The following is a 21,988-nucleotide window of genomic DNA, read 5'->3' as shown; positions in this document are numbered from 1 at the left end:
AGGGGCCGAGGGCGGCGGTGGCGGATCGGCCGTCGGAGGGCGAGGTGGCTCAGGAGCGCCGCCGGCAGGCAGGACAGATCCCCGATGGGCGGTGGCCGGCGGCGGGGCAAGGCGAAGGCGGCGCAGCGGCAAGAAAGGTTAGCGTCGGCGGCAGTGGAGGGTGACGGTGGAGGCGCCGGGGAGGCAGGGGGCAAGCGGGGGAGCAGAGGGTGGGACAGAGGAAAAAGAAGAAGAGCGGCGCAACTGCGATTGGATGAGTTCCAATCGCGGCTGCGAGGAATAGATGTCCCCCACCTTTCTAGGCCTAGTACTGTGTGTCTTGTTAATGAGTGTAGTAACTCATCCATTGTACACTAGCACAAAGCAACACTAAATGCCGAATCTCTTCTTGTTATTGCCACTTTGATTTCCAGTTCTCATCTAGCTCGTCCTTCACCGCTAAGATGGAACCAATTATCCGATTTTTTACAAGGACGATCATGGAAACTGGAAGCTGAAGGAGCCAAAGGATTTTATGCAAGATAAAAAAGGAGAGAAGTTCTGAAGTCCGATGTGTTGGTAGAGAGTGGTGTCGTCCACACTCCACACTACTTTAGGAACTTTGTCTCCACATTTCGGAATGAGAAGCACTGGGATTTGGGTCCTCTCTCCATCATGCGAACCTTGCCAATTGCTGGATGCTAAGCAGCCCTGCTTCTTCTGCACAAGAAATCAGCCAAACGGTCGCGTCGCCGGAGAGGAACGAGCTGTTAGATTGATCTCAATCCGGATCGGTCCAACGACCGATCCGGAATTGGTTACGCGCCCCGATCGGGGGCGCACCACCAACCCAATGGCGGGTGGGCCCCCGTCGCGCAGCGCCATAATAAAAGAAAGGTGGGGGCCGGGGCACGGACGACGAAGTTCACCGTTTGCCTACGAACCCACCTAAAACCCTAATTGATCTGATCACAAAGGGTGGGCGCTGAAGCGACGGGAAGCACCATCGCCGCCGCCTCTGCATCATCACCGCCGGCACTGCTCGACCTCACTGCCGCTCGTCCACTCTCGTCCACGACTCCGGCTCGACTCCCTCAAGCCATGGCCAACAACATTGAGGCCGGGACTTCTACAGGGGGTACGGGATTTTCTCTCTCTCTCTCTCGATTTCTATCTAGATCAGTCAGACATTGTTGTCTTGTTGGAAATTACCGAGCTAATACACGATTAGTGGATCCTAAGCCTCTATCAATGGTATCAATTTAGCCTATCTAATCGTGGTTAGTATCGGGCAAGGACCGATCCAAAGCATTTAGAAGGAGGGGAATAGCTTTAATCCGAGAAAAATTGCAACGCAAGTAAGAAGAAAAAAAAATCGAGTCAAACCCTTCGGGGTGACAGATCCCATCACACCCCGAGCCCAAAACCCTAACCCCGTGCTAACCCTAACCCTAGCTTTATCCCCAAACGAGCAAGAAAGAAGGAGGAGGAATACCCTACCTCGCCACCGGGAGCTTCTACTCCACGGGTAAGCGCCGCAGCCGCCACTGCAGCTCCGGGATCTATCCCGAGCTGCACCATCCCGAGCTCCTCGAGCTCCAGATCTAACACCGGGCCTCGAGCGTGGGCTAGTTGGCCACCTAGGGCCCACTCGACGGCGGCGCGCTCACACACAGGCGAGCGCGCTCGCCGGCGAGGAGACTCGCGGCGGCGCCATCGCCTCGGTCGCCGTCGCGGCTGAGGGGGACAGAAGGAGGAGCGGCTGAGGAGGAGAGAAGGACGAAATGACGCTAGGGTTTGCGGGGAGCGGCTGCGACGCGGGGTTTTGACCCGCCCGCAACGGCCGGACGGCCGTCGGATCTGATCCGACGGCCACAGGGAGGTCACGCGCGCGCGGGCTGATTACGGCCCAGGCGGGGCGCTGCTTTGCCGGTCCAGGCCCAGGTTGCGGCCTGGTGCGTGGCCAGCAGCCCCGCGCGCGCGGTTGCCGCGTTGGGCCGGGCCATTTCGGGCCGTTCTGGGCTCGATTTTGGGCTGGTGCACAGTCAGATTTTGTAATTTTCTCAGAAACTCTTTTAACCACTTAATGCATGATTTAATCTCTACTTTAATTTCACCAACGTGATAATTTCTATAGAGAGAAAGAAGTAAGAATGTTTCTGAAAGTTAGAACTATTTATTTTTTCCGCTGCCAATTTAATTAAGTTATATCCTTTAATTATTTTAGACCCAACGAGATATTATAATTAAAGGAGTCAGTTTCCAGTTTTTTTCTTCAGTTATAATATTGTTATTTTCTGACCAACGTTGATAATAGCAATATTACAATTTTTCAAGTCAGTTTCATGCATTTGCTCTAATTCTGCCCAACGGTGTTTTAAAATTAATGCAGCTAGTTAATTGTATATCTTAATATTGACCAACGTTAAATTGAGATATGCAATTATTATTTTATAAAAGCAGTTCTCACCCTTCTTGATTTAAATTTGAGGATCTAATGCCATGACCTTCATTAATGCTATACCGCCGTTGGATGGTTCCAACTACGGGATGTGGGCACAGAAGCTAGAAGTGGCTCTCGCATTGTCAGATATCGATTTCGCCATCACCTCACCGTTTCCCGTTTGTCCTGAGGAACTGGTGAGGGATCCGGAAGAGACCTCTGCCGCTTGGCAGGCTCGTCAGAGAGAACATGCAAGTGTTCAAATGAAATTTGATCTTGAGAAAGCAAAATGGATCTCTTCCAACAGAAAGTGTTTGATGGTGATCAAGAGCTCCATCATAGATAGTATCAGGGGAGCAATCCCAGATTGCGCCACCGCAGTCGAGTACTTAAAGAAAGTTGAGAGTCAATTTGTTGGCTCCTCAAAAGCGTATGCACAAACTCTGATTCAGAAGTTAGTCAATGATAAGTACACTGGCGGTGGTGTGAGAGAGCACATACTGAAAATGAGCAATATGGCATCTAAGCTAAAACCTATGGACATGGAGCTTCCTCATGCTTTTGTTGTCCATTTGGTTCTGGCTTCTCTGCCGAAAGAGTTTGAGACGTTTGTTGTTAACTACAACATCAGCCCAGAGACATGGGACTTAGAGAAGCTCATTACGATGTGTGTGCAAGAAGAGGAAAGACTCAAAGCCTCGCATGGTGACACGCTCAACTATGTTAGGCACAACAAAAGAAACAACTCTTCAGATAAAAACACGAGGCCACAAGGGAAACCTCAGTTCAAACGAGGTTTCACTTCTTCTTCTTCTTCTTCGACTCACCCGGGCAAGGGTGCGAAGAAAGATCAACCACACATTGAAAAGGATCAATGCATGTGGTGTCACAAGACGGGACACTACAAGAAAGATTGCCCAGATTTTCTACGGCATTTAATTAAGAAAGGTGAGGATGTTATCACATTTATCGATGAGACCCTGTACGTAAGTTATTCTAAATCTACTTGGTGGATTGACTCAGGTGCAACTGTTCATGTTGCTAATTCCTTGCAGGGTATAAGTACAAAGATGATACTACAAAGAGGGGATAGATGGCTGAAAGTCGCCAATGGAGTTAGAGCCGACGTTGAAGCAGTTTGTCAACTCACGTTAGAATTAGAGAACGGCTTTAAACTCCAGTTACATAATGTTCTTTATGTACCCTCTTTGTCTAGAAATTTAATTTCAGTATCATGTTTGGCAGATGATGGTTATAAGTGCCATTTTGGCAAAGAACAATGTGAGATTTTATTTGAAAGTCAGTGTGTTGGTCTTGCCATCCGACAAGACAAACTTTATATGTTGCCTATGCATGAGACTGTAAATTCTGTTAGCAATACCACGAGTATTGAACGCACGTCTAACGACGCAAGTCATAAGCGCAAACGATGCGACAACGAACATTCAGCGAAATTATGGCACTGTCGTTTAGGCCATATTTCGAGGGGGAGAATTGAGAGATTAATTAAAGAAAATATTCTCCATCCGTTAGATTTTTCAAATGAAGAATATTGCATCGATTGCGTTAAAGGAAAGTACGTTAAGAAAATAAAGAAAGGAGCTAAACGCAGTTCAGGGGTTTTGGAGATAGTGCACACAGATATCTGTGGTCCATTTCCCATAAAATCCGTGGACGGCTATGATTCGTTCATAACGTTTACGGATGACTATTCGCGTTATGGATACATTTATCCAATCAAAGAAAGATCAGAAGCGTTAGATAAATTTAAGATTTTTAAGGCTGAAGTAGAGAATCAGCAAAATCTTAAAATAAAAATAGTAAGATCTGATCGTGGAGGTGAGTACTACGGTCGTCACACCCCGTATGGCCAAGTTCCTGGACCTTTTGCAAGGTTTCTACAGGAAAATGGAATAGTAGCCCAGTACTCTACACCGGGCGAGGCTCAGCAAAATGGAGTCGCTGAAAGACGTAACCGTACCTTAATGGATATGGTGAGAAGTATGCTAAGCTACTCCACGTTACCGATTAATTTGTGGATGGAGGCGTTAAAAACCGCTATTCATATTCTTAATCGCGTACCGAGTAAGTCGGTGCCTAAAACACCGTATGAGTTGTGGACAGGGAGAAAACCCACACTAAATTATTTACATGTGTGGGGCTGTCCAGCTGAGGCGAAAGTATTTAATCCAAATATCGGAAAGTTAGACCCTAAGACAGTAAGTTGCCATTTTATTGGCTATCCAGAAAAGTCGAAAGGTTATCGTTTCTACTGTCCTAACGGATATACAAAGTTCGTAGAAACGAGACACGCTGTCTTTTTGGAGGATCAGATGATGAGGGGGAGCACGGTAGCTCGGAAAATTGATCTTGAAGAGAAGCGGGTCTTCGTACCTACTCCGATGATCCAAGATCCATTTTTCGTGTTGCCTGTTGCTGCTTCACCTACGGTGTCAGCACCTGTTGCTAGTTTTTCACCAGTTGCTGCGTCACCTACGGTGCCAGCACCTGCTGTTAGTCCTCCAGCTGCGGCGACGAGTCAGAACCAGGAACCTGTCCTTCAGGATCCGACAGAACCGATAGCCGCACATCAGGGGGAGCAACAGCAGCCCCAAGTGGAAGAAGTGCCGATAGCTGAGGCACCGAGAAGATCTCAAAGAATAAGAAAGTCCGCTATTTCGAGTGATTATCAAATCTATAATAGCGAGGAAATTCAGATGGAGGGTGACCCCACTTCGTTTGAAGAAGCCATGAGAAGCGTTCATTCGTCTGAGTGGTTGGAAGCCATGAAAGACGAAATGAAATCGATGAGCACCAACGATGTTTGGGATCTAGAAGAAATTCCTAAAGGAGCCAAAACAGTAGGCTGTAAATGGGTCTACAAGACAAAATGTGACTCCAAAGGGAATATAGAAAGGTATAAAGCGCGACTTGTGGCGAAAGCTTTCACGCAAAGAGAAGGGATAGACTATAATGAAACATTTTCTCCTGTTTCATGCAAGGACTCCTTCAGGATTATAATGGCGTTAGTGGCACATTATAATTTAGAATTACATCAGATGGATGTAAAGACGGCGTTCCTCAACGGGGATCTTTATGAGAACGTTTACATGGCACAGCCGAAAGGTTTTGTCGTGGAAGGAAAAGAAAAGATGGGATGTCGTCTAAAGAAATCCATTTATGGATTAAAACAAGCCTCCAGACAGTGGTATTTAAAATTCGATGAAACCATAAGAAAATTTGGTTTCAAAGAAAATGAGGAGGACAACTGCATTTATGCGAAATTTAAGAATGGAAAATTTGTTTTCCTTATTTTATATGTGGATGATATCCTGCTTGCTAGCAGTGATATTGATCTACTATTAGAGACAAAGAAATTCTTGTCCTCAAAGTTTGATATGAAAGATTTAGGTGAAGCCTCATTCGTTTTAGGAATTGAGATTCACCGAGACAGAAACAAGGGGGTTTTAGGATTATCGCAGAAAGCATACCTAGAAAAGGTACTAAAGAAGTACGGTATGCATTCGAGTAAGCCTACACCTGCTACTATAGTCAAGGGCGACAGTTATAGGAAATTTCAATGTCCCAGAAATCAGTACGAAATCGATCAGATGAAAGCGGTACCATATGCTTCAGCTGTCGGAAGCCTACAGTATGCTCAAGTGTGTACACGCCCTGACTTAGCTTTTGTCACCGGGATACTTGGCAGATTCCAGAGTAATCCAGGGATAGAACAATGGAAAATGGTTAAGAAAGCTTTGCGTTATGTGCAAGGAACGAAAGACCTCGTGTTAACATACAGGAGATCTGAATCTCTAGTAATAGAGGGTTATTCAGACTCAGACTTTGCGGGAGATAAGGATGACAGAAAATCCACGTCAGGTTATGTGTTCACTCTCGCAGGTGGAGCTATATCGTGGAAAAGCTCCAAACAGATAGTCACTGCGTCGTCTACGATGTATGCAGAATTTATAGCTTGTTACGAGGCATCGGGGCAGGTTAAATGGCTAAAGAAATTTATACCCGGATTAAGAGTGGTTGACAGCATAGAAAAACCACTAAAGATGTACTGCGATAATGAGCCTGCAGTATTTTACGCTCACAACAACAAGTCGAGTGGAGCTGCCAAACACATCGACATAAAGTTTTATGTTGTTAAAGAGCAAATCCAGGATCATACAATCAGTCTTGAGTATTTGAGCACAAAGAAAATGTTAGCGGATCCGCTCACAAAAGGCTTACCGCCCAATGTGTTCAGAGAACACTTAGCCGGCATGGGTTTACGGGAAAGCTTATGATTCCTGGACAAGTAAGGGCCCAAAAGTACGGTTCTGTTTCAAACAGAAAAGTGTGTTGTGGCTGTTAATCCAGCGGTAATAACTGTTGAGACGAGGCATGCTCGATGCACTGATCTGAGTGAAATCGGACGTAAGAAGTGAGTAAGTAAGTTGAGATCAAAGGGGAGAATGTTAGTTTGATCTCAATCCGGATCGGTCCAACGACCGATCCGGAATTGGTTACGCGCCCCGATCGGGGGCGCACCGCCAACCCAATGGCGGGTGGGCCCCCGTCGCGCAGCGCCATAATAAAAGAAAGGTGGGGGCCGGGGCACGGACGACGAAGTTCACCGTTTGCCTACGAACCCACCTAAAACCCTAATTGATCCGATCACAAAGGGTGGGCGCTGAAGCGACGGGAAGCACCATCGCCGCCGCCTCTGCATCATCACCGCCGGCACTGCTCGACCTCACTGCCGCTCGTCCACTCTCGTCCACGACTCCGGCTCGACTCCCTCAAGCCATGGCCAACAACATTGAGGCCGGGACTTCTACAGGGGGTACGGGATTTTCTCTCTCTCTCGATTTCTATCTAGATCAGTCAGACATTGTTGTCTTGTTGGAAATTACCGAGCTAATACACGATTAGTGGATCCTAAGCCTCTATCACGAGCAACCTCGATCAGGTGCTGGCTCGGTTTCGTCCATCGTTGCAGCCGCCTTGGATTCGAAAGACGTCTACTCGCCATTCTCGCTAGGGCCAGGAAAAGGAATGCCTGATGTGGACATACTGCATAGCCCTAAGAAATCTCTGCTGTTCAGTGCAACGATGAACCGAAGCACGCGGCCGAGCATTTCGAAAAAAAGAAATATTAGTTTTTTGGGCTAAACAAAAAAAATAATCCTGAGCAGTCCTCCTCCCCAATGATTTGGCCCAGCCGGCCAGCCCAGTTAGTTGTTTCCGTCCTTGAGCGACAAAATTGAAGTCTAGCCGCTTAGCGATATTAGCGTTCCCCCGTCGCGCGTGTCAGGCATGGTTGCGTGAGCAGATCAGCGGAGGGCCTTGAGCCCGTGACGATGCTACTAGGATCATGTCAGAATTTTTGACACCAAATTTTTATACAAGCTTGCGGGACCCACCTAATGCATCTGGTCTAAAAGTTTACACAAATGCACTCTACAACAAATCAATCACCCATGGCAACTGCTAATCAGTTTTGTAAAAACTTTACATTACGAAGGCAAGATAGAAAGTTTAAATACCGAACTTTTACATAGGCACGTGGGACCCCCACATAGCGTGTCTAGTCCAAAATTTTGCTCAAATGGGCTCCTCAACAATTCAAATCACCCACATACATAAATAACAACTTTCGAATCATTCTCCACCAGTACAGAATCATCATATAGTCCCGAATCCTAACTTTTTTTAGTCTTTTAGTCGGATTAAAGGGTCTGTGCAAGATAAAAAAATTACTCCGCACCTAAAACTTGAACCTAAGACCTCTCGCGCTTCACGCAGAGCTTACTTGTCACTCCACCTACATAATACATGTGACTCTAGTTAGGCTGCTATTATTTTGAACTATCCCGTGGAGAATTCTTTGATCCGGGCTAGTAACATCAACCGGGACTAAACCGGGACTAACGATATCTATCCTTAGTCCCAATTGGTGACTCCAACAAAAATTAAAGAGATCTCATGCTCTCCGGTCGTTGGATCCGGAACTAATGCCTAGATTACTCCCCGATCCAACTATGGCCGGAACCAATATTAAAGATCAAAGACCATTTCTGTATAAGTGCTCGTCAAAATTTTACAGTTTCAACGCACGTACAATATTATTTTTCGTTTCATTTTTTTATTCTTTAGCGCCGGCGCAAGAATGAGCTGCAAGTGCTTGGAATTTTTAGCCTAGAACCATTGCTCCAATGTGTATGGCAGTTGCACCTCTTGCACCACTCTAACTCTCCTCCTACCACCGACCTAAAACCCAACAATATCACTCTGATGTCCTTCTCATATGGCTAGGCAACCACCAAATCAACCGTGACGATGTGTACCTTGAGCAAGTCGCCGATGTTGACCAGAAGCGCACAGCTCGCCGGCACCACGTCGACCCAGACGCCTCCGTCGCCGTCGCCTCCACCCCCAGCACCGTCGTGGTGGTACCTCACCTGCAGCCCGCCGACGCCATCTTGTGCCAGCACCGTGAACAAGCCGGGGTCCGTGTGCTCGAGGCTGCCCACCACCCTCGTCGGCTCCGGGCACGGCGGGTAGCAGTGGCACGCCATGATGTTAAGTTGTGATCCAAATTCATCTGTATACGTATAAAGGCCGACTTCGGACGTAGCGAAGCGGAGGCCGAAGTGGCCCATTGTGATGGACTCCTGCACCCGGAGACGCCTACGGGGGTGCGGGGGGCGTATAGGCTCCCATGGTGCAGATCGATTAGGATTTCTATATATATACCTCTTGTAAACCGCCGATCGGGATAAATTAAGATCATTGTAAATCCTCGACGTTTGTAAGTACTCGATACAGTGAAGTTCTGCTGGCTGGCGCCCGTGGTTTTTTCCTTCTACTTTGGAAGAATTTTCCACGTTAAATCCTCATGTCATATGGGTTGATCCGTTCTTCTTAGTTTTTCATGTCATCTATTTTGTAACACATGAACCACCCTCTCACCTGCAGCTTCTGCTCCAGCCGCCCCGCCCCGACGCCGAGCGCCTCCGACAGCAGCCCGGCCACCTCATTCCCGAAGCCCTTCAGCAGCCGCTGGTACACATGCAGCGCGTCCCGGCACCGAGCGGGCAGGCTGCCGAGCTCGGGCTCCCCCGGGCCGAAGCGGACACGGAGCGAGTCGCGCCATGGCAGGATCGGAGCGGCATCGACACCCCGTCGCTGCGTGATGGGGACGGTGGAGTAGGCGACGGACCCGGCGGGGTGGAGGGAGTAGAACGCCGAGCTCGCGGCGAGGGGCTCCTCGTGGAAGGCTCTGGCGGCGGCCGCCACGATGCCGGCCGGGACGCGATGGTTGGTGACGTGGAAGAAGCCGCGCGAACGTGCCGCGGCGCCGACGAGGGCGACGGTGTCTGCGCGCGGGAGGGAGAGTTCGACGACCGGGACGGTGAAGGCTGGCGGAGTCGCCGGAGCCTGCGGGGCTGGCACGGTGGGTGCGAAGAAGAGTGGAGGCACGGCGGTGACGCCGGACTCCACGAGGCCGCGGACGCCGGCGCGGGACTCGTGGAACCTGGCCAGCTCGGCCTCGGCGTCGTAGTCGCCAGCGGCCGCCATCTTGTCTTCTGTTTATGTGGGATAAATTTACTCCTAGTTTAAATCCATGTTACACTGTTTGCTACTAAAGTGAGAGATAAATAACCTACTGAAGATACTTTTATATTTTTTTCCACTGCCATCGGTAGAACGGCTCATAGACCCTAGTAGAGTTAACCACAGCACGATGTAACGCGCGGCGTGACCTCGCTCGCCCGAGTTTTTCAGTCTCGGAAATACTGTACGCTGCCCTGTCAGTGGGCTGGTGCCTTCCTTAAGGGGACTGATTGGGGCATTGGGCCGTCTAGATTTGAGCCTTTAGGCTACAATATGGGCCAACGCGTAGCTTCCCTTCGCCAACGCTTCCAAAGGAGTATAGCAGGATACATGTAGTAGTAATGTAACATGTTGTACATACGTGCTATACTGCCAACATGCGCGCACCATGAGATCTTAGAATGGATGCAGTAGACCATGAAGTTGGATATTGTGTTTTAGTTATATTGATTGGTGCAATTTAATTTATTCTGGTCTCTTAAGGTATTGTCTGTTTTTAGGATTTAGCATAAGCTAAGGTGGTTATTGATTTAAGAAAATAATTTTTTCTATAGTATGCACTCTCGCTGCATTTTAATGTATTATTTATTTCTTTGTTAGAATATGATCTTCTACCTAAGGTCCATCACACCATGAATCATCTACTCATCCTTCCCCGAGCTTGTTTTACCTACACACAATCAATTCCAAAATAGGATTTTGCATCTGAAGCTGATTTGGAGAATACATAGAGTACAGTCAGTAGACATAACTCCGAAAATAATTCCACGTTACTCGGCACAACTGCTCTCCTGCCTACACTCTAAGCATTCTTGTCTACCTCATTCGCTGATACTCCTTTGCAAAGCCCACCAAACCATTGTACAATTTCGTCTCGGTACATCATGAGGCTCTCTTTATAAGGAGGAAGGGATGAGCTGCCGTTCAAGGATTCCTAGAGCTAGAGACACTTCATGAATCATGAGAACATGAGGGGAGGTGAAGAAAGAAGTAGCAGACAGTGGTACCAAGCCATCATTCTTTTAGCGCATAGCTCAATTGTCCACTAAACTAAGTGTACTGATGCTGCCATCTCCGATGTATGCCGGTCTGGTTTGGGACGGTCACGAGACATGGGAATGCGAGGAGCCAGGAACTAGCAGCACACCTGATGACCCTTCAGAAAACGGTCAGTGAGTCAGTTTAAACTACGTGCATTTGAATTACTGCGGCGGCTCACTGCTTTCTTTGCAAAACAAGGTACAAAGTCATATATTTGCAGAGTCTGACGAGCATGTGCTGGGCGTTTTAAATATACAGGGAAGCAAGTAGCCGAATCGGAGCGGTGGCGTGGAATGAGACGCGCGGAAGGTCTCGGCTCTGCTGGGAGCTTGGGTTCGATAGGATTCCGGCGTCCGCGAGACAGCGACGCTGCGCTTTTGGCTCTGCTGGAATGGCACCAAACGCGAGCCGAACTGCCGGAGTGCCAGATGCCTCAACAAATCTTCGGCGGCGCCAACCACTCCGATCCCACGAGCTTCCCCACGTCCAGTTCGGCCGCTGAGGTCAGCCTCATGCTGGGTTGCTTTTGCTTACCAAAGGTGGTGGAACTTGCAAGGTTTTTTTTTTCTTAAGAAAAAGTTCCCACGCTTAATTTCATCGAAACAAAGCATCAGCGTTCAGAGGTTCAGGTTCAAATTTTACACGCATTCTAAACGCGTCCGCTAGACCTCACAACATCAGGAAATATATCCAAAAAGACCTCTGACTCAAGCACCTCACCACTTTCAGAAACGATGTGACTGGAGGCCGGCCTGGATGTTTCCAACTTTGATAACTGACAAACCAATGGTGATTGTATAGTAATCGCCGTCTCCGGAGAGCTTCCGGTCAGCCGTAGAGGTTGCTGGCTCTTGTTCTTCAGTCTTCCGATCGCCCATCTCATCTTCTCCGCATCTCCATCCTTGCAAAGTAGCAGCCAGTTCTCCAACATTTGTGTCATCTTGTTCAGCAGTATCTTCTCGTTCCTCCAACTCTTTCCCTGAAAACATATATCATTTCTCAGTTTCTATATATAGACACCATAATAAAGCAGCTCCACACATATTAAGCACACAGTTTTTCTTGTTGCTTATCCACCACCGGGCAACAGATTCAAAATCCACACCAATTTGGATATCAAAAATTTCAGAAACATGTTTCCACATTAAGGTGGCCGCACAACAATCAAAGAACAAATGTTGTACTGTTTCATTTTCAATACAGAACAAACATGATATATCATCCAACCGTTTTGACCTAATGAGAGTTTTTTGTTACTCAACAGCCAAAGGAAAATATGGATCCTGGGAGGGATATTCAAGTTCCACACAACCGGACTGTAAACAGGCTGAATGGCTCTGAAGCTCACAATTTTATACATAGTTTGTACAGTGAACTTACTACTAGAATCGAATGCCCAGATAATGGCATCACAGTCTTCAGTGTAAGTAACAGCAGATTCAGCTATATCTACTAAATTCAACCAATCTTGCATCCTCCTAAAGGAGATTTTAAGATCTGTGCCATCCTAAACATCTGCCAAACTGACATTTTTCTGGTTGGCAATGATGTACAGGTCCCAAAATTGTGTAGCAAGGCTATAGTTGCCAAACCACCAATCCTCCCAAAATCTCACTGATTTGCCATCACCTATCTTCCATCTCATTCCTACCTGTGCTGCTTTATAAGCCCAGAGAACCCCCTTCCAAAAAGGAGAAGAGGCAATTTCAGGAAAGCACAACACATTGGGGCTTCTGTTATACTTATAATCAATTATTTTCTTTCAGATTACTTCATTTGACATAGGTTCAAATTACCTATGTCAGGAATCCTCCAACCCCATGGTCTTTACATTGAGCTAAGCTCTCCCAATTAGATAGATGGCATTTATGCTTACCATCTGCATGATGCCAAAGAAAGCTAGCCATATGAGAATTAAGATTCTCAATGGCCCATTTGGGAAATTTAATAACAGACAAAAGATATATTGGTATGCTAGTTAAACAAGAATTGAGCAAGGTAAGCTTGCCAGCACTTGATAGCAGTCTACCTTTCCACCCCTCAATCCTCTTAACAAGTTTATCCACCACTGGTTGGATGTCTTCTCTCGTCAGTTTAGTAAAGTGGAGAGGGACACCTAGGTATTTTATAGGGAAGGACCCAATGTTGCAGCAAAGCAACCTTGCAAGATTATTACTGTCTTCTTCTGTCATGCCTAGGGTTAAGAGATCACTCTTATCATAGTTTATTTTCATACCAGATAGCTGTTCAAAACAGGCTAAAAGGTATTTGAAATGTCTTGCTTGACCTATGTCATTTTTAAGGAAGATAAGTGTGTCATCTGCATATTCCAGACTTATAATCCCACCCTCTTGGACTTCAAGTAAGAGCCCTTGAATAAGCCATTGATCAGCAGCTTTAATAAGCATTCTGGTAAAGACATCAGCTTTACCAACAGTGAAGTAGCTACTATTTTGGTCATTAATCCTGACACAAACTGAACCGCCTCTAGTGACTCCTTATCCATCTTAACCATTTTTCAGAGAAACCTCTAGTAGACAAAGCTTCCTCAAGGAAAACCCAATCAACTCTGTCATACGCCTTTTCATAATCTAGTTTCAAAATAATACCAGATTCACCTTTTTTAGCAATCTCATGAATAATCTCATGGGCTGCTACTACACTTTCAAGAATATATCTGCCTTTTATAAAGGCAGTTTGGTTAGGAGCAATCAATCTGTCACAAATCCTGACTAGCCTGTTGTTCAAAGCCTTAGAGAAGATCTTAAAGCTACAATTAATCAGGGCAATAAGCCTGAATTTCTTGAGCTCTGTGGCATCTACTTCCTTAGGGATAAGGTTTAACATAACATAGTTAAGTCTGTTCAAGTCTAGATCATCTTTCTCAAAGGCTCTCACTAGATCATCTTGCAAGGTTCTTCTGATCGGGAGAATTAAGGAAATAGCACTTTTTTCTTATGGTATTCACAAAACAGCATCTGTATCCTGCATATCCACAACATAGCACTGCATGCACCCAAGCAATTCACCAAACACCACCAATCCTTATTTCCCCCTTGTTTTAGTTTCCCCCACGATTTTACTAAAAGCAAAAATCAACGTACCCCTTGTATTTTCGAATGATTTCCAGCGTCGTAACGGATTTTGGCCATTTTTAATTTTCTAGCAAATTTGATGGTTATTTTCTAAAACCAAATTCTCCATATCCAAACCGAAAGGAAGGTCACAAATAACATGTAGAGTCTTCTATATTTGTTTTCTTGGCATGGTGAAATTTATTATTCTGCTATTTAATCTGGATGGAAGGATCAGAGAGGGAGACCCTTGTGCCAGCGAGGGTAATTTGGTCTCTTTGCATGTGAAGAAATACCAAAAGACAAATAAAAGAATAGAAAAAGTATGTGCAGTGCTGTTTTACGAATCCATGTTATGAAACCAGTGTTGTTTGGTGAAATTCTGAATTTGAAATGCTATTCCCTGAACACCAATGGAAACCGGTGCCATTTCCTGAATTTCCCCTCTTCTGATCCTTTCCCCGGTTGGCAGTCCAAAGCCACACGTATGCTGGACTTACTTTGTTTCTTCTTCAAATGAGTATTGAGAAATGGGCTCGAAGTTCCCAAGATCTTCAAATGAATATTAAGAAATGGGGGCTCAAAGTATAGAAGTCATTGATTGTTCCATTCTTTCTTTTGTTTTAGATATTGTTTGTTCCAATTCCCGGCTGTCAACGTCCGGAGCTGCACCCGTATTTGTCTCTGAACGTTGCTATTTTATCATGTTGTCCATGTTGCTTGCTCGATCGTGCAGTGTTTTTAGTGGATTTATGCCACTTAATTTTGATGTCTTCTACTGTTTTCCTTTTTTTTCGAAACGAAGAGCTAAGAGAATCTTTTTTTAATTTTTAGACAAATATATGTGCAGGATATGCATGTTGCCGAATCATAGAGGTGCATAACACTGGCTACTATCCTGTGAAAATGAAACGTGACCTGCATATTATTTTGGCTGCGACAGAAGCCCGGATGTGGACAAAAAAAACTCAGTATTTTGGAACAGATAGCTACAGTGCAGCCAGTAAAGCTATTAGTAACTCCAAAGATAATTCATGCCACTCTAGGAGCACACATGCTCGGATTGCTCTACTACTTATATTTGAATGAGCTTGATTGCTTGACCTATTGCTATATATTTACAAAGCACATTGACTGGACCGACCATTACGCACCCCAGCTTCTTCAGTATATTGAACTTTACATAAATAGCAGATATGAAGATGTGCTGCTCCGATAGACTGATATGCAGGCGACACATTTACTGCAGGGAACTAGAATGGGAAGAGAAAATATCAAAAGGTAATGGTGCCGAGCTACCTGCCTTTTCGTGTTGCAGCTTGATCTTCCTCTACTAAAGCGTGCTGAACATTGCCGATTTCTATATGTGAAGGCCTTGTTTGAGATGTTCAGGAAGACATGGGAATTGGAGACGCCAGGAACTTGCCTACTTGCTTACGCCAGGAACATTCAAGCACTATGCATGCACCTGGTGATTGATTGTGCCCAGCAGCAGAGACGATCAGAGTGTGCCTGTTCCTCATGTATTCCCATGGTTCCAAGATAAAGGAAGGTTGACCAATGAAAAAAAAATATTCAGTTTCCAACAGACACTATTCGCGCTTTGTCTAGGAGTTTGCATGGGTTTTTACCATTCCGGGTCCCAGTTTAAAAAGTAGGAATATTTTGGGAATTATATATGTGACAGAGAAAAAGACTGTTGTTTCTGGTAAGAATATTTTGTCTCTGCGAATTTTCTGCTACTAGCGCTGTGTGCATGACTGCAAACCCTTTATAAGAAGAGCAAACAAAAGGAAAAAAAATGAGTACCCTCTACATCAGTACAACTTGATTGCCTCATTCATTGGTATCTGCAAAGCCCACCAGACCTGTCTAGTGCCCAATTTCGTCGGTACATCCGGGTCTCTTTATAAGGAAGGAGGCGAGGAGCTGCTGCTCAAAGATTCCTAGAGGCACTTCATATGAGAACATGAGGGAAACAAAATAGCATATAATGGTTCCAAGCTAGTATCATTCTTCTTTTAGTACATAGCTTAATTCTCCTCTACCAAGCATACCTAGGCTGCCATGTTGTACGTATGCCAAGCCTGGTTTGGGAATTGGGATGCCAGGAGACATGAGAATGCGAGGAGCCAGGAATTAGCATGCCAGTCAGATTTGGAGAACTTGGTCTGTCAATTTAAATTAAGTGCATTTTGAGTTACTGCAACCACTACTCACTGTTTACTTCATAAAAGAGGATAGAAAAGCGACATGCTTAAGGGACAGTTCGATCCGACGATCGAGTATGTGCTGACGCTTTAAACATGCAGGCGAGTAAATGGCCAGATCGGAGCAACGCTGCAACATCCGACGCACGGACGGCCTGAAATGCAGCCCGGTGCGCGGGGCTTCGGGCGTGCTACAGCGCGGTACCGCGCATTACTTGTCCCTGGCTGGAGAGCTTCGTCCGCGAGCACAACCAAAGGAGCTTCGTTTGCTCGCGCTGGCGACGCAGCCTCCCCAACATCAGCATAGTCTATGTGATGCGCCGTGCCATGCTGGGTTACGCTGTCCATGGGTCGGGACTTGGGAGACTAGCTGAATCGATCCTATGGTCACTGGCAGGCGACAGCAGAGGTTGACGAGCGTGTTGGCGCTTTGGTTAACTCGTGGTCGTGGACTTGCGAAGATCTAATCCTTTCCCCGGTCGCCGGTCCAAGTCACACGTACGAATAGGAAAAGTCCGGCACTGACTGCTTTGTTTTCCACCCGAATAAAAATTGAGAGATGGGCCTCAACGTTGTCAAGCTCTTCAGATGAACACTGAGCAACTGGGGCTCACAGCGCAGAAGTCATTGTTTCGAAGAAAAAAAAGGGTGCAGAAGTCATCAATTAGGATTTACTAGATATTATTTCCCGGCTGTCAACGTCCGGTGCACCCGTATGTTTATATCTCTATCGAGGCTGCTATTGTCTCCCGTTGTTCATGTTGCTTGCTCCGTCGTGCAGGTTGACTGCCGAACATTCTTCCCTCTAGTTTAATTTTATCACAAAAATAAGTTGCATAAACAAAGCATAGAAACACTTCAGCTGCAGAGAAAGCCGATCGAGGGCCCGGCCCTAGGAAAATTTGCGGAAATATAAGAAGTCACACATGTAACTGGCAGTCAAACCATCATATAAGATGGAATATTTTTTTATATATAATTCCAGCTTAAAAAGTTATTCCACATTCAAAGAAAATGTTCCAAAAAAACATCCAAGTATGATCTGATTTTAAAGATTTCGTCGCAAGGAATGTAATGGTGCAGTCAGATTTTGATTTAGATATACGATTTTAGAAAATATTACTATGTGACACTTTAACTACTGGTCACGTGTATGACTCGTAGTAGCCCCCCAAAATTCGTGCCACTTGCATGCCCATCCACACCTTCATTTGAAGTTTCGAATGTTGCCACTTCTCACCAAACAAAAACTTCACGCCTTGGTTGCGTTCAAAGAACGTCGACGATCCGAAGCCCCGGTTCTGCCTGGCATCGTGCCAGCATATCCATCCTTCGCCATGGGCGACCACCCCCGCGGCCGCGGCCGCAGGTCGCAGGGCGCGGCGATGCGCGGCACTCGCGACCTCTACGTCCGCGGGCTCAGGGGCCTCGACAGGCTGCTCGCGGCGGCGAGCCCCAGGAGGGCCGGCGTCGGCCGGCCAACGTCGAGGGTCTTCGGCGCCGGCGGCGACCGCTACTCGGAGGAGGAGCTGATGCGGGAGCTCGCGCGCGCCATGCAGGCCAGGCGCGGCGCGGCGCGGCGCCGTCCGCGGGCGCTGGCGGAAGCGGGAAGGCGGAGCCCGGCGCGCCGGCTGTGAAGAGTCGCGGGACCACGCCGCTGGAGAGGATCAACGAGGATGTGGCCGTCGTTGAACCGACCAGCTGACGGCGGCGGCGCGGTAGCCGTGGCGACCGGATCAGAATTCAGAAGGCATGCGGTTGGTCGTGCCGCGTTGGCATGGAATCCCGGTATGGATGCGTGGCTAATTCTATTCTAACTTCTTATCCTGTAAAAGTTTCTGTAGTTTGATTCTTTTCCCCAGATCATCAGGAGAGAAGGTATTCTTGAAGTTATTTAGCGCTTGAGATGCATTTTTCTTTGCAACTAGAAAAACTGTTGGTTTAGATAGCTAGACGTGCAACACTCGTTTGTGTGATATGGCTGTTTTCTAATTTCTACTAAGGGACTCCTTGTACATCCAAAAGTAATAACTGCAGTAATACTTGTTTATTGCTATATAGCAAGTAACAACACAAACTGACTGCGTTATCTCTACTGTAGTAATACTTGTTTATTGCTATATAGCAAGTAGCAGCACAAACTGAATGCACTATCTCTTCTTCATCAGTGCCATTTTCCACCATAACTCATCTGCCGTCTAGTGCAAAGTGCGTCTTCTTCTGTTCTTTATAAGGAGCAAGAAAGCAGTGAAAACAGAGCAACTCTGTAAGATTTTAGGAACCTATAGAAGGTGAAAGTTTGGGGCGAAACCTGAATGTTACCATTATCTTTCTCTTTTACTGTTGTGACCTTCATCCTGTTCCTACTGAACCTTTATTCTCATTCTTGTCATTTCACTCCACATCGGGAACTTTGAAATATGCGAACGAGATGCATCAAGATTTATCCTCATCCTATGAAGTACCTAGCAGTTTCAATTGATGGAAACCACCCTGCCTCTTCCTTCCTTGTTCCTTCTAAGGATTCGTTGCATTGGGCAAAAAGCAGTCAGCTTGCTCAGCGTACTGCTGATATGAGTTTGTAACACCGAATGCAGATGAAGGGCAGCGCGCGCCATCGAATGAGCTGCTGAGTGACTTTGTGAGAGGATAAAGTGTAATCAGGTCGTCATGACTTTGATCCGTTATATCTATTAGATAACACGTGGTTTCTACCGTTGCCAGAAATTTCTCCTTGCTTCAGTGTGAGGATCAACATAAAGCATGGCTGTCATGCATCGGGTTCCTAAGAAAAAAAAAATATTGCAACTTGGGTCACCTGTAGTTTATTAAAGATTGAATATGATTCAGTTTGCATCCATGGTTCTTGATGGAGAAACAACATTTAAAACTTGAAGTCTCTCCTATTGTATTTTGTAGAACCTTTTTTTGGTATCTAGATAGAGATTTGTCTTTACATTTTAGAATGCAATGAATATGTAAGACAAGGGGAAGCACATTTCAATAATTTATCATCAATTTTATCTATGATTGGCTAACAGGCTGACACCCTGTGGTCACCAGGTGAAAACTTTGTGGTTTTCTCAATGCATGGTCTGTGCCTGTGGAGCACATGCTATCTGCTTCCCTTCAAAAGATGAAAAGTATATTACCACTGATCATTATATTGCTTTAAATTTTCTGCCCCTGGTAATCTGTTCTATGCATTCTGATCTTCATGTTTTAAACGATGATTATATTTGCTTAATTCCGTCCTTCCCAGAAGGATTAGCAATTTGTGCTTCATGGTGCTGGAGTTTTAGATTAAGCAATAAAGGCATTGGTCGACCAACAATTGAAGCCGGAACAGTGCAGGAGGCGATGCTGAGGGTGTTGGCAACAGTGGGGTGGACGTGGACATGGCCATCCTGCACTCATGTAGTCATGTCTACTGATATTGTGGGTTGTAAGGTAGCATGCTTGCTTTTTTTTTCCATTTTTCTGTTTGACTTGTCTCAAAATTGAAGTAATTGATGTGAAGCCTTCAACCTTTCAGGAATCAGGACAACGATTGCTAGCACCAGAGGCTGTTCACAAGTCTTTGGTACTTCCAAAAGATGGCAAGGATCAGAAGGAGCTGCTCCATTTATTGGCTAAAATTGCAAAAAGAATACAGGTTGCAAGAACATATGCTGAAAATTGGATATCACAGTGTGGTGGCCTGGTGGGTGGATGATTGCATGGCACGGAAAAAGTGGAAAATGACTCGGTAAAAATAAATATTTTTAGTTGTTTGCGCTATTGTTTCATACAATCATTTTCCTCTTTTTATTTGTAGGTACTGCAGGTATTTTATATTTTTCTCAATCCATTATGGATGCATTTGTTTGCAATATGCTAATCGTTGAAATTTGTGGATGCATCTGATGTGTTTTTCGGATGAATAAATTTTGTTAGGAAAATGGTTGCGCCTCCTGTTCAAAGGAACAGATGAGTTCCTTATTTTCCCCATGCTACCAACCACCTAGCTGGAGTTATTGACATTTTTGTTTGACTTAACTATATCTGGTGCTTGATGTATGTAGTCCTGACCTCTATAGAACAAAATGTATATAGGTGTTGATTTATATTTACATGACGGATCAATTTAGCTATTCCAGTGCCAAGCATCCGTCAGATTATATAATTTACCCCTCTATTTTCTAGGGAATATTCAAGAACAAATCTTGGAGGAAACTACTGATGTTTCAACTAATGGTGAAAATGATGATCCTCTTACATTGTTCCTGGTTCCGAATAATCCCAGTATGGGTCTGTTTTTTTTGCATATTAAATTTATTAAGGTTGATATGTGAGCAGTCTTGTTGCATTTAGTATATTATTCAATACCTTATAAGCTTGACACCACATCATAGTCCTATAGCAAGTCTAGCAGATAGTCATATGCATCCTACTTTCAGCCTACTCAACAGGTAAACTATTTAATTTGATCACACATCAGGTTGAGTTGAGTTGAGTATGACACTTCATGCTTGTTGCATGCTAATTGATGATAACTTCTTTTACATTCATCTTGTGTTTTATTCCTTGGAATGGAGATCTGGGCCAGTTGGCAAAACATTCAATTTAATTTTCTATGCACTTCAGATGAAACGACGCGGCACCTAATTAGAGCATAGAAACAGTTACAAACAGTCCACTGATCCACATTTTATTTTGTCTAAAGGACTTGACAATCCGAGTATGGTTACTCTATAGAAAGAGAATGCCCGCTCTTAGGCTCAAAGCATTCCGGCTCATTTCTCAGGAGAGATGAAAAGGATTATGCCTTTGCTTCTTGCCTAATCAAAGACTGGTTATTTCCAAAGCTTAAGGTGAAAAAGATTTATTTGTGCTATGCAATGATTGAAATCTTATATGTTCTGTTGTGCAGGTTACTGACTTCTTCACATACTTAAGACACATGGTCCTCTATGAAGCTGAACTGGTGATAAAAGGAATTTTGTTGGTGTAAGATGAACTGTGTTTTTTCTTAGAAACGATTCAGCCACCACTGTTTCCCAAGGAGGAGAGGTCAAGAATGCTAAGAAGTAGCCACTGCCTAAGAAGGCTGAGATCAGCAGCGGCGGCTCGGAAAAGGACTCTAAGTCCAAACAGGTGGTTAAGGTTCAAACAAAGAAGGGTCATGATGCCAGGACAGTTAAACTACTGAAACTATTTGTAACTTTCATAATATTCACACTGAAACATCTTCAGTTGGTGTTCAATCATATAACTTAATAATGTGATTTTGGTTATAATGACCTTTAGGAGGATGAACGAATTGTCTAACTGTGCATCCAATTTGCAAGTTCCATCTAAAGATTGTTTTGATGATTCTATCATGCTCACTAAGTTTTTTTGAGAAGGCTGGGAAACACATGCATCTCAAGTGCCGTATAATAAGGTGGTGAGATAGGTCTGATGTGGTAAAACAATCTTAAGATAGGCGAGTTTGATCATTTGCATAATGTGTTCATTATTTGTGTAATGCTCTTACCATAGCCAAGTTATACTCTGGTTTGCTCAACAGAATATATATATGGGCTAATGATCTAACAATAGATAGAGTTTGCATATTTCCTTTTGTTTGTTGATTTGTATTTTCAGAT

The 21,988-nt window shown here is 45.2% G+C and overlaps 1 protein-coding gene and 1 long non-coding RNA gene across 3 annotated transcripts; one reads left to right on the top strand and one right to left on the bottom strand.

Moving 5' to 3' along the window:
- Positions 1 to 4,936: 4,936 nt before the first annotated feature.
- On the bottom strand, positions 4,937 to 9,997 carry LOC112872703 (DIBOA-glucoside dioxygenase BX6-like). The gene is made up of 3 exons (XM_025935774.1): positions 9,377 to 9,997; positions 8,764 to 8,997; positions 4,937 to 5,056 (listed from the first exon to the last, which is right to left on the bottom strand). The coding sequence occupies exons 1-3, from the start codon at positions 9,995 to 9,997 to the stop codon at positions 4,937 to 4,939; spliced, it is 975 nt and encodes a 324-aa protein (XP_025791559.1).
- A 9,403-nt stretch (positions 9,998 to 19,400) lies between these two features.
- On the top strand, positions 19,401 to 21,652 carry LOC112877404. Of its 2 annotated transcripts, none has more exons than XR_003225476.1 (3): positions 19,401 to 19,803; positions 19,894 to 20,106; positions 21,271 to 21,652. It is a non-coding gene; the product is annotated as an uncharacterized LOC112877404 (long non-coding RNA). The 2 variants fall into 2 exon arrangements; XR_003225475.1 differs by lacking the exon at positions 21,271 to 21,652 and adding an exon at positions 20,544 to 20,600.
- The last annotated feature ends 336 nt before the right edge of the window (positions 21,653 to 21,988 follow it).

The sequence above is a fragment of the Panicum hallii genome, chromosome 9, assembly GCF_002211085.1.
Source record: "Panicum hallii strain FIL2 chromosome 9, PHallii_v3.1, whole genome shotgun sequence".
NCBI classification, from domain to species: Eukaryota; Viridiplantae; Streptophyta; class Magnoliopsida; order Poales; family Poaceae; genus Panicum; species Panicum hallii.
The sequence above is the reverse complement of the archived record's forward strand: the minus strand, read 5'-3'. Positions and strand labels throughout refer to the sequence as shown.

Coding starts and splice junctions, on each gene's coding strand:
- LOC112872703 (XM_025935774.1), bottom strand. CDS start 9,997: ATGGCGGCCGCTGGCGACTACGACGCCGAGGCCGAGCTGGCCAGGTTC. Junction 8,998..9,376: donor AGCTGCAGGTGAGAGGGTGG/TTCATGTGTTAC, acceptor TCACAACTTAAC/ATCATGGCGTGCCACTGCTA. Junction 5,057..8,763: donor ACATCGGCGACTTGCTCAAG/GTACACATCGTC, acceptor TCGGTGCCTCAG/CTATCGGCACTTCTTCCACT.